Genomic DNA, 13,259 nt, shown 5'->3' with positions numbered 1-13,259 from the left:
CAGGAGAGCATTAAATCTTACATACAAGCACATTAAACCTACTACAAGGCCTCTAGGTTGGAAAAGTATTTCATTTGGTTTTGGGGAATAGTCCCTTCATTCAGGCGAAGAGAGAGAGAAGCAGCTGCCTAATGGGCAAAAGAATGAACTGAAAGACAGCAGAATTTGGTACTATTAATATCTCAATGCAATATGTTCCAAAAGTCAATGACTTATCATGACTACCTTACTTGTATATAGTGACACTATGAAAACCTGGATGACAGCAACAGCAGCGGCAGCAAAGGAAAAAAAATCCTGTTTTGTAATCTCTTTTTCTCAAATCACCCACCTAATTGGAAAATAAATTCTTATACAATGAAACATCAAATCCTTGTGAGTTTAAAATATGAAGAGGTCTTCCTTAAGCACAAAATTCTTTTCCATGAACTTGGGTAAGAGCCACTACGTAAAAAATTTCTCTGCTTTTGTTTTAAGAAAAAGCAAAAAGTGAGTGTTCATTATACTTTGAATTTATTTCCATGTTTTAACCATATTAAAACATTTTACCAATAAAAAATAAAGTGGAAGAATAATGTGTATTTTCCCAATTTCAAGACTAAGAATAATAGTGCCTTAAGGTATAGGGTGAATCATGGCAATGGTGGAATAAATCTTTGCAGACCATTTTTCATGAGTGATCACTGTGAACATAAACCATTTTTCCTGTTTAGCTTTGATCTCAAGTTTAGGAAAGTCAATGCTGTCTTTGGGTACACAGTCTCAATCTCAGTAAAACTTGGCTCTATCCTCAAGAATCTTCATAGCTTAGTACAAGAATCCTAAGACGAATATATTCCCATTGATGTTTCTGAATGAATGTGCTGTTTCCTTGCCAATGGTAGCATACTTGCAATTCTACAAAAACAGCCCCTAATGCAGCACACAGACAACCTTGGAGGTAAATCTTTATAGTAACAGGTGATCTGAGAGTTTAAGTCAAGCAGGAGACCAGGAGCTTTCTGTTTTCCTCAGGTATAATAGATAGCAATATACTAAAAGGTACAGGGAAGTCTCATCAAAACCTAGAAGTATATGTCAGGGCTTATTAAGGTTAGAATCCAGGGGCTGATCCCACTTTAATAAAATTTAAGAAGTAGCTAAGCAAGATAGCTAATACAGAATCTACAGCAATGAAATTTATGTCAATTCACTAAAATGCAAAAACAAATATATTTACGAATGAGTCTGTAGTAATAAATATGACCACTACTTCAACTACTTATGAAACTGAAGAAAAAGACACCTCTACCTAAAAACACACCCAAGATGTATCTAAAAATTAAAATATCCAGTTTACAATGTAAATAACTCCAACTTCTTTAGTGGGACTAAGTAGTGAGGTAGAAGAAAAGCACACATGATGAAGTAAAACTTGAAAAAAGGTGTGGATCTTATAGCACAAGTTTCTAAGTCTGATTCATAGTTTTATTTCTCAATAGTTTGACCCTTACTGTTCAGATACTTAATGGTGCATTCTATATCAGATTTAAAATTACTAGAAGGCAAGTTATTTTCTTTTTCTGAGAAAATGAAGAGTCAAATCTAAATGGAAATGTCTCTAAGCTATTTAGCTCCATAACTCCGTCTAAAAGTATACTAAAAATTTTCCTTTATACAAATACAGCTCCAATTCTGGACAATAATTAAATATTTACAATTTTAAAGCTTCCGCTATGTTCTCTAATTACAGTACTTTAAAACCTACCTTTACTTAGAATGCCTTTTCTGAAAACAAATATTTAAAATACAAAACTGTCTAAACTGCTTCATTAGAAACAAAGTATGAACTCTAAAAATCTTTGGAGAACCTTAAGAGTATTGTTTTAGAATATAGCCAACGAATCTAAGTTATCTAGGCAAACTTGCAGATAATTAGCCAAGAAACACCATTTATTAACCATCTACTAACACTTAACAAGTTTACAAAAGAATACAGAGCATGTTTAGGTCTACTTATAGAGGCATATGTACATGTTGTTTAATGGGAAAATGTTTTTAAAGCAGAGCTTTTTAAGAAAATATTTCTAACAATATACTCAAAAGGATTTATAATGATTCTAGTTTTGCTAGTTTACTGTCCTCTTCATTTCACTTTCTCCTAAACAGGCCATTTTGAATCTTCACCAGAACATGGAATAATATAGCATAAATTCAAATCAACTGTTATTTTATAAATACTTCATTCACAAATACATATTCTGTACCTACTTCAGACACCGAGGATGAGAAAGAAAACAGACTGACATGGTCTCTATTTTCACAGGACTAATAAGTGCTGAAGAAGGAAGAAAAAAAATACATAAACCAAGTAATTTCAGATCAAGATAGATGCTATGAAAATGTAAGAGAATGATGGGCTAGAGGGGACCAAGAAGACTTCTTTGAGAAGGTGACATATGAGCAAGACCTAAATGACAAGGGGACAGGAAATGCTTTGGCATAAGGGACAGAACAGAAGGCAGGCCAGTGTGGTAGGTACTTAAAAGTATGGTGGCAGGGTGGGGACAGTAAGTACACAATAAGGTCAGAGGTAGGCAGAAATGAGATCATGTAAGGCTTACAGGCTACCCCAAGGAGCCTGGATTTTATGCCAAGTGCAATGGAAAGCCATTATGCTTTAAGCTGGGGTGAATATGACATGATTCACCTTTTAAAAGGATCAGCCTGGTGGTGGGGTGGATAAGAATGGATTATAGGGTGACTAAAGAGTGCAGGAGTTAGGGGCTATTAGGTTAGATAGGAGAATTCGCCCAGTGTTTTTGGAGGTAAAGGGGAACTAGGCTGGTAAATTGGATGTGGAACATAATGAGGGGGAAGAATTAATACATCCTACATTTTTGGTTTGAGCAACTGCATTAATAATAGTGCCATTTATGGAGATGGGGAAGGCTGTCAAATGGTAGGGAAATGAAGTGCTGAATTTTAAATGTTAAGTAATACCAACAAAAAGTTTCATAGTATTCTAAAGTAAACACAAAAAGAAAGCTCTTAAATCATGTTAACTTTTTAGCACTGACTTGACTTCTATTACTAAAGAAAATGGTTCTGCAATAAATACAAAATTATTCAGCAGATGTAAACAAAACAAAATACCTAATAAGATCCTAGCAAACCTTACCAGTGAAAATGCTTCCTAAACTGGCATGGCCCTCCTGCTGCTAAAAGACCACCTGAACATCAATATATATGTGGTAAAGAACTGGCCGGGCACGGTGGCTCATGCCTGTAATCCCAGCACTTTGGGAGGCCAAGACAGGTGGATCATGAGGTCGGGAGATTGAGACCATCCTGGCTAACACGGTGAAACCCTGTCTCTACTAAAAATACAAAAAACTAGCCAGGTGTGGTGGCACGTGCTTTTAGTCCCAGCTACTCAGGAGGCTGAGGCAGGAGAATCGCTTGAACTCGGGAGGTGGAGGTTGTAGTCAGCTGAGATTGCACCACTGCACTCCAGCCTGGGCAACAGAGTGAGACTCCATCTCAAAAAAAAAAAAAAAAAAGAACAGGCACACACAGAAAAATGTAGTTATTTTAACATAACTCTCTAGTTGTGTGATTAATTTACTTCATGAAAGGATAAACTTCTAAAAATTATTACATACTAAATAACAATAACTGGTATTATTTTAATGTCTAAAACAAAAAGGGTCTAGCCCTAAGTCAAATAATAGACAGCTTTTTCCATTAAGGAGTGCTGGCCAACCAAGTGTATCAAAAAATTCTATTCCCAAGGCTAAATATCCTTGTTCCAAGTATGACAGTTTAAAAAAAAAGGTATGAGATATGACACATATATTTTAGTTGAACAGAATCCTTTTGGGAGAAGAAAGCCTAGTTTTCTCTAGATGCTTCTCTAGATGTTCCACAGGGCTGATTTGATGTCTTAGAGTTGATTTGAAGATCTTTCCTCCCACGATGGGATCACATGATCAAATGCAAGTACTACTACCTTACTTTTTCAGTTATACTTTTAACTGCTAAAAAAATCACAAGCCAACATTTAAAAAATGAGCTGTATATGTAAGATCACATGGGATAACATACCCAAGGTCACAGGGCAAGTTATGTTAGCTATATAATATCTAAGGGCAATCAGAAGAGGATACACTCTGCCCAACACTGGCTAAGACTTACTGCTGCTTCAAAGCCAATGTGCTACAAACAGCAAAAACCGCAACCCAGTCTTCTTTTCAGTATTATTTAAGATTTCTTAAGCCCTGGAAATCTGTTGCCCCCAAAAATAATTCACTGCTATTTGGCTTTGAAGCAATACTCACTCATAAATATGACTTAAGGATTTTGGGTTATATTATTTGGGGAAGGAGAGAAATTGTAAAACCACCTATAATCATATTGCCTCTTCCCTTAAAACCTCTTGCATTGAGTTTCTAATGACTTGTATCTCTTTTGCCACACCTTTAAACCAGATTTCATTACCTCACAATGAGAACACCGCTTAATTAATGACCTAAATTAATCTCCCTATGAAGTATATTCATTTATATATATTTTATTTATGTTGCTCAAGTTTTTCCTATAATTTATAACATAAAACAATGGAAAAATTAAATAAATGGACAATGTCACATATATCTTTATGAAAGCATAGTCTCTGGAGTACAAGCTGCAACAGTACCCCACTCATGAGGCTCAGGTTGCCTCGGGAGCCACTGTGACAATACCGAAGCATCCGTTCAGAAGCAGTGAAGGACAAGCGACAAAAATTTGTTATTCGGCCGTTGGAGGAAGCAAAATTTTCTTTTTTTGAATAAAAGGTGCCTTGAATTCCTAATCACCAAATATAAATTGCACATCTCTTTGAAATTTCTATGAAATCAACTTCCCTCCATCCTGGATTTCAAAATACTACTTATCTTTGTCTTCTTTTATAATACCCAATAGGTGACCAATATTTATTAAATGAGTGGTTAAAACTATGCTGAATTCTAGATAACCAGCTTACAGATGACCCTTTGAGAAGCAACCTACACAGGACAGCACATTTCCTAACTAATGGGTAATGCGGTTTAAACAAGAACCAGGATGAAAACAGAGGAACTACATTTGTCTGTGTCCTTAATTCCTTCCTATATACAATAAAGTATGAGGTTACAGAAGTGAATGTATATACTTCAAATGCTCCTTTGGTCCAAATTGTTCTGGACTCTCTTGACAGGATACAAGACAAAACAAAATTCCCATTGTCATGTGCTTGGCTACCATACCATCTACTCGCAAAATAACTTTTGTAGTGCTTAGGCAATCAATTATTCTTCCTTCAGTTTTAGATGAAATCAACAATATTTTGCTCTCTTCATCAACACATTTAAAACTACTAGAGTTCCCAATTTTGGCCAATAGTTTGTAAGCACTGATAAGGATATGTAACATTCTCATGTAATTTCTAAGTAAGTTTCATTACTCCTAACCTCAAGATTATAATTTTTGTTCTTTTGGCTAGATAAAAAGACATAAATGTAAAACAGGTTATAAGGACCCCTAAAAACATAAGGGAAATGAAACTTAAGACTTAAATGTGACTGTGGAATACACAATCTATTTCAGCATACTGCGGTAAGCCACTGGTATAAAACGTTATCAACTTGATTGAATCCCCTAGAGGTGACTTTTGGGGAAAAAAATGAAAAATCTAAGATGAAAATATTCTGAAGTTTCATATTATAAAGGAGATAAAACATACCAGCCTAACTTGAAAGTTTACTTCAAAAGTAAACTTTACTAAATAGGTGCAAATTCTAATAGTGCAATTAAGTATGGCTCACTAGATGAGAAACCTTTAAGGTAATTCACTATTCTAACTAAAAGCACCCCAGAAAACTGATGTTAAAGTAATTTTACATTCCTTATGTATAATGGTTAGAGGAACTGCAAACGAAAGGAAGTTGCACTCCTCTTTGTTTTTAAAATTTAGACTAATCAACCTCCCTTTACATTTGGCTAACATGTAAAAAAAAAAAATCTGACATTTTAGATTTAGTTAAGAAAAAAATTCTACAAAACTACGAATGAGGCTATTCTAAAATCACTATTTAAAATTTTGAAAACACTATGATTGAACCAAGAGAACACAACAGGAGGTTTTAGGACCAAGTAAAGGACCATAGTTAGGGTATTATCACGTACACTTGACAATGTTATCAAGGATCATACTTGATAGTGTTCGGATTTTGCAATACTTTAAACTTGCATCTAAAAGACAACTTGTTGATGGATTTTGGCTCGATTTCAACAATCTAAATATATAAACACCATTTTAAGCTGATTGGAAAGAAACAGACAAAATTTAAGTAAAATGGAATTCTCTAAAATATTTTCTCGGAATATCAAAGGAGGGCTAAAAACAAAGGAAAAAAAGAATCAAAACAAAAACATGAGAGTACTATGTTTTACCACTGTATTCCAAAACCACTATGTTGCACAACTAAAATTTACTTTACCTCTTCCCTTTACTACCGCGTGCTTCCTATCAACTGAATGTGGCAGCTACCCACGCAAAGTGTTCAAAGGGCATGTGAACGCAACGTTGTGCCATTCCCTCTCCACAAGTTCTCTAGGGTTAAAACTACAGTTCCTTTAAATCCTCGTGTTTCACTTTCCTTTTCACAGAAATCCTAGTGACCCTAAAGCAGTTAAGAGAAGGTCGGTCTCTACACCCAGGGATAAGGAGCACGAGCAATCACTAGGTGCGAAGGAGTTTGAAACGGAACCCGGCAGAGTGGGATAGGGGAATCCAGTACGGCTACTGGGGCCAGGCAAGTGTCCGCCGCGCCGGAGCAGCAGACAGAGGACCGCAGCTGCTCCGGCGCCCGTGCCAGGACTTCTCCCACCTCGCCCCCTGGAAGACTTACCTGCCCAGCCAGGGGCGAGCGCGCCGGGCCGGCTCGGCGGGGAAAGCCCCGCTCACTCTCCACTGCGGGTCCCCGGGGCCGTTACCTAACTGGTCCCAGCTCCAGGCCAAGAGGCCGCGCTTCAGGGGAGGGCGTGCACTCGCCGGCGACGCCCAAGCCCCGAGCACCGGAGCCCGGGAGTCCGCTGTGGCCCGCCTCAGCCCCCCGCCGCGCCCCCGCCGCCGCGCGTCCCCAGGCCCCGCCTCCACCGCCCAGCCCTCCATCCTCCTCCAGCCACCTTCTGCCCACTGCGGCGCCTCCTCACCTGCCCCAGCCGCCGCCGCCGCCCGCGCCTCCCCCGGGCCTCCCCGCGCCGCGACCCTAGCCCCAGTCCCAGCCGCCCCCGCCCCCGAGCCGCGCGCTCGCCTCCAGCGCGCCCCGCTCCTCGTCACCTGCCCCCGCCCCGAGCTTTACCTTGTAGGAGTCTGTGGCCAGGAGGATGTTGAACTCGGCTTCTGCCGCAGCATTCATCTCGGGCCGGAGGGCAGGGGCCGCGCGCCGCGAACTCCCCGGCGCGGCTGCGAGGAAGGAGAAAAATGGGCTTCACCGCGCTCCGTTGCTTAAGTCACTGCACGGTCGGAGGAGGAGGGGGAGAGGAGGGGGAAACGGAGAGAGGGGAGGGGTCAGTGGAGGGCGGGCCCAGGAGCCGTGACGCGGCGCGGGTGACGGCGGCAGCAGCTCGCGTGCTCGCAGTCTGGGATCTCTGGAGGCCTCGCCACCTCGGTTCCCCCGCCCTCACCCCATCACCCTCGCGGGGCCGAGAAAGGGCGGGGCGCGGCCGCGCGTGCGCAGTGCGCAGGGGGCGGGGCGGGGAGGAGGACGTGAGGCACGCGCTCTTCCTCCGAGACGCCAGCCCCGGGAAGCTGGAGGCAGCGGGGCCGCCTCGGCGCGTGACCTGGGCGCTCGCCCGAGTTCGAGTTCCCGGCCCGGGCGCGGGAGGGCGGGGCCTGGAGGGGGCGTTCTCAGCCTCGGCCCTCCCAGAGGAGCCGGTTCGCCCGCCCCTCCTGGGACCTTCCGTCTTACCCAGTCCTGGCCGGTTTTCTGAGTCCTCCTGAAGTCACACCACCCGGCTGGAGGGCCAGGAGCCTCCTACTCCCCATCTCCCCGTCCACCACGCGCAGTTACTCACCTTTGTCTCCAGCCTGGATTAAGGATCCAGCCTTTCGCTTCCATCCCTCTTGTCCCTCCTGATCCTCCTGACCCTGTCTTTAAGATCCCAGGAGCTGCGGTGAGGAGTGAGGCTGAGGGGCCCCTTTCATCTGACGCAGCGACTCCGCTTTCCTCCGGCGGCTCTGTCTATGGCTGAGCTCTTTGATCCTTTGAGGGATGGTTTGACTTTCCCCGAGCAAAGAGCCTGTGTTGAATAGCGGGGATGGAATTCAGTCCTCACAGACAATGAGAGGACAAGACCTAATTGAACCGAGTATTGCCGGGAAGGAAAAGGCAACGGGCCAAGCCTTTGACAGGGTGCGAAACTGACTTTTACCATCGTTATAGTCTTTAAATCCTGGAAAACGAGTTGACAACCCCCAAATAAAGAAGTATAATGACGTCGGATGACTTCACCCAAATACAGACCATTCCAAGAAAGACTTGCGCAGTTATTATGCATGGTTGCGTTTTTGCATAAAACGAAGATTCCCTTTGTCCGCATGTTTAATAGCTTAAAAATAAAATGAGGTTTTTATCGGATACAAGTAGCCAGGAAAAAGTGATACAGTGAAAACGATTACAGGATCTTTGTAGACTTGTCTTTCAAGTTATTAGAAGTCTTATTCTATCTGGTGGCAGTGATGGTGATGGTGGTAGTGGAACTTGTGAATTGAGATTCATCTCGGAACGGGAGGCACGGCTGAGACTTCTAATAAAGACAACTTCAGTGTACACTGTGTCTTGAAGTCAGTACCTATTTTTGACAATCACGTCCATCTACACGTAGATACAATACAGGGCAAAGATCATGGAAGTGGAAGGTATCCCCAAGCACTCACCAATGTAGTAAATACTAATACACTTAGAATTATTTTCAGCAACGAGGTTTGAAACAAGAGGGCTTATTTATTTATTGGTTGATCTTCCCTGTGTTTTACTGGGGAAAATTATTTGTACACGCATTTAAACAAATTATTATTATTTTGAGACAGAGCCTCGCGCTCTCGCTCAGGCTGGAGTGCAGTGGCGCGATCTCAACTCACTGCAAGCTCTGCCTCCCGGGTTCACACCATGCTCCTGCTTCAGCTTCTCGAGTAGCTAGGACTACAGGCGCCCGCCACCACGCCGGACCAATGTTTTGTATTTTTGGTAGAGATGGGATTTCACTGTGTTAGCCAGGATGGTCTTGATTTCCTGACCTCATGATCCTCCCGCCTTGGCCTCCCAAAGTGCTGGGATTACAGATTTGAGCCACCGCGCCCGGCCTAAACAAATTATTTTTTAATATTTGATTTTGGGAGGTCTTTTTATATTACTTGAAGGAGTACAATTCAAAGAAGGAAAAAGATCATTTTTGTCCTCAATTTGGTGTTTCTTCCTTCATTTAAAATTTATATAACTTACTTTACTTATAGTACAAATTCTTACTTGTTTAGCTTCCTGGAATTCATGTATCTATAAATGACCACTGTTCTATGCTGCTTTATGGAGAAAAGAAAGTAGGGTTCTGATTATAATGTGGGCTTTGTTTATGGTAGTATTTTTTTCAAGATGCAAAATTTGATCTTGCAATCTTTGAGTTGAATTTGCAGTTTTAAAATAAAAAGGTCTTGGCCGGGCACGGTGGCTCACGCCTGTAATCCCAGCACTTTGGGAGGCTGAGGCGGGTGGCTCACGAGGTCAGGAGATTGAGACCATCCTGGCTAACACGGTGAAACCCAGTATCTACTAAAAATATAAAAAATTAGCTGGGCGTGGTGGCAGGCGCCTATAGTCCCAGCTACTTGGGAGGCTGAGGCAGGAGAATGGTGTGAACTCGGGAGGTGCAGCTTTAAGTGAGCCAAGATTGCGCGACTGCATTCCAGCCTGGGGCGACAGAGTGAGACTCTGTCTCAAAAAATAATAATAATAATAATAATAAAAAGGTCTTATATCTGTGCAAATAAAAAATATTATTGTATCGACATTGCTTGTTAAATTAAGGAGTGAGGCCTGCACACGTATTAGTAATACGATTCCTCACAGTAGTCTACAGAGGAAAAAAATGACAATGAAGTTATGTTACCAATAGGACAATCATCATTTGCCTGAGATAGAAATAGGCACATTTCTCTATGTAACTACATGCTTAAGTTGGACCAATTCAGAATTAATTGGGGTTTAGAACTATGAAATTATCACTGAAAACAGAGCCAAGATTTCATTTTGAAATGGCCTCCCCTGGAAGACAATTTAACAGCTAGCATTTAAGGTTGGATGTGGTGGCTCACGCCTATAATCCCAGCACTTTGGGAGGCTGAGACAGGCCGATTGCTTGAGCCCAGGATTTCGAGACCAGCCTGGGCAACATAGTGAAAACCCGTCTCCACAAAAAATACAAAAATTAGCTGGGCGTGGTGGCGTGTGCCTTTAGTCTCAGCTTCTCTGAAAGGAGGATGAGGTGGGAGGACTGCCCGAGCCCGGGGAGGTTGTAGCATGTAAAGGACCTGAGAAACTGTTTTTCATAGGTCACAACAACATGACAAATAATAACACGTAGACTCAAATGGGCCCCCTCGCTTGATTCAAAGCCCTGTTTATACCATTAGCAGTCAGGCACTGCCAATTGGGCATGCAGCTCCTTGTATCTCTCCCTCAGAGTGCTATGAAAGACCTAGGGCTTATATATTTGTTCAGGCAAAGTGAGTGTATCTGTGCCACTCCTGTTACCACACACCCTTGCAGACAGCCGCGGCTGCATCTTTATATTTCAGTTGCCTCAGATACTACAATCTGACCTGAATTGACCTCAGTAAAAAACATTGGCGAAGTAGGCATGGAACTCACCTGCCTGCAACCCTTAACAATGGTCTTACCCATCTCCCTTTATCATCTCCTCTAGACTCGCCAATTAGCAACAATTGTCACAAAGACAAATGTAAAAAGAGAGCTTTGAAAAATTAAACTTGAACTTTTTTTCTTATTCAAACTTCCAAGGCCCTTTGGGAACCTTCCAGAGTTTTAATTTCCTAGGAAAAGGCCTCATCCACAGAAAGACATGGTCTTCATAGATTCAATGATTTATCAGTGCTATATTCCATAATGACTCAGTCAGCTAAGCCTGTACAACCACACAAAGAGACGCACAGGAAACTATGGAGTCCTCGTCTACAGGTACAAAAGTGATAGAGCAACTGTCATCCACACACAGTAAAAATGAATGCACATGTATAGACTGTCCACAGACATTCCACTGCAAAATGTAATTATACCCTTTCTATGGTGTCTTTGTAGTCTGCACTCTCCTAACCAGCAATGCTGAGTCGATCATCTATCTGATGTGAAACTGTCTTCAAATCTCACACAGGACGTCTATCGGAATCTATGTTTGCTGCATGGCAAGTCTCGATTTTCCCATCTCTATTAGTTGTGTTTTTGTTTTCCGTTAAATTCAAGTATACATTTTTCTAATTCCAACTAACTTCAATGGGAAATAAAGATAAGCAAAAATAAAAGGTTTAAATTCACCTTTAAAAGTAAGGTAAATGTGCACATTATGATGCTACATGTGGGGATTCAGATGTCATCATTTTGCTAATTTTGCTAATGGCCACTTATTCAAAATTCGCTATCCCAAATCAGTGACTGAGAGAATAAGACCGTTTGAAGTATATAGACATGTCAAGAGCTTTGAAATCAGTGTTTTCCTAAATGAGGTCTGCTTATCACTGATGTACATGAAATACCTATCAGTGGTACTAAGATACATGTTTTTGTCTTTAATAATTATGTATTTATCTTAAATGAGTTTTGTTTTGTTTGCTTTTTGAGATGGAGTCTCACTCTATCACCCAGGCTGGAGTGCTGTGGCATGATCTCGGCTCACTGCAACCTCTACTTTCCAGGTTCAAGCAATTCTTGTGCCTCAGCCTCTTGAGTAGCTGGGACTACAGGCACGCACCACTATGCTTGGCTAACTTTTATACTTTTAGTAGAGAAGGGGTTTCACCATGTTGACCAGGCTGGTCTTGAACTCTTGACCTCAAGTGATCCGCTCACCTTGGCCTCCCAAAACGCTGGGATTACAGGCATGAGCCACTGCCTCTAGCCTCTAATGAGAATTTAAAAATGTAACTAGCACATAAAACCTGATTTTTTGTGGGAGGGGTATTATTACTTAGGATGAAGCTGAAAGATGTGGGCACTCAGACTGGTGAACTTTACTATTTCTTTTCCTTACCCTTCCCTAGCCTCTGTGCTGTTTTCACATCCTCCATATAAGACTGGTTTTCTTGAGGAAGCTGAACATGAAAGGCTATATACTGTCTGATTCCATTTTTCTGAAGTTCTGGAAAGGGCAAAGGTATAATGAAAGAGAGCAGATCAGTGGTTGTCTGAGACTGGGATTATGAGAAGCAGAACGACTGCAAAGAGGTCTGAGGAAATTTTTGGGGTGATGAGGATGATATATGTGGTTATACAACTGTACGCATTTGTCAAAATTCATTGAATTCTGAGCTTAAAATTGGTGAATAGCATACACATTAGATCTTAATAAAACTGAACTAAAAAAAGACTGATTTTCTTGTAATCATTTTAAATATTTCCCCCTCTTCTCCCATTTTGTTTCCTCTGTTTCCATTCTCATCTTCTGTTGTTACCATGTTGCTTTACATGATAGGGGATGAGCGCCATTTTTGCCCTCCTCCAAGGAAGGATAGTTCTTGAAGTTGCTGAATGTTTTCAGATGCCAAAAGGAGTCTGAAAAATCCTGCTATTGAGTAGGAAGCAGAAAAGGGAACAATCTCAATATGACTCAATTCAAGACGAATGTATGAACACCTAGTATACAGACAGTACCATACAAAGAAGCACTGGAGGACTTTAAAAAGAAACGTTATATTTTCATCAGCTCTTTTTTCCAAGCAAGTGTGAAATGACTGGGGTCTGGAGTAGGGAGGGGGAGACACAACAGTATAGGTAGTTAATTCATTATTCCCAGGAAACTCAGCATTTGAGTCAATCAATATAAAGCTGCACATGGACATAACCCATGACTACAGGCACAGTGTCTTAGGAACAATTAAGACCTCGATAATCATAAACCAGTCCCCACCCAGTTTTCACACCCTGGACTCTTCTAGATCAAGAACTGCCCCACCTATGAAACCTTAAACT

The 13,259-nt window shown here is 41.5% G+C and overlaps 1 protein-coding gene across 2 annotated transcripts in view; it reads right to left on the bottom strand.

Moving 5' to 3' along the window:
- Positions 1-8,225, bottom strand: part of LOC105475322 (nicotinamide phosphoribosyltransferase) — a 38,493-nt gene extending 30,268 nt beyond the window's left edge. The window contains exons 1-2 of one of the 2 annotated variants that reach the window (XM_024790884.2): positions 8,080-8,225; positions 7,365-7,518 (exon numbers count right to left, since the gene is read on the bottom strand). In XM_024790884.2, coding sequence (XP_024646652.1) covers positions 7,365-7,421 — 57 coding nt within the window. In that variant the 5' untranslated portion in view covers positions 7,422-7,518; positions 8,080-8,225. Of the gene's footprint in view, positions 1-7,364; positions 7,573-8,079 lie in introns of those variants that run through there. The other variant, XM_011730467.3, reaches the window with a different exon arrangement.
- Positions 8,226-13,259: the final 5,034 nt, after the last annotated feature.

This window comes from Macaca nemestrina, chromosome 4 (assembly GCF_043159975.1).
Source record: "Macaca nemestrina isolate mMacNem1 chromosome 4, mMacNem.hap1, whole genome shotgun sequence".
Lineage (NCBI taxonomy): Eukaryota > Metazoa > Chordata > Mammalia > Primates > Cercopithecidae > Macaca > Macaca nemestrina.
Note: the sequence above shows the minus strand (reverse complement) of the source record. Positions and strands in the feature narration are given on the sequence as shown.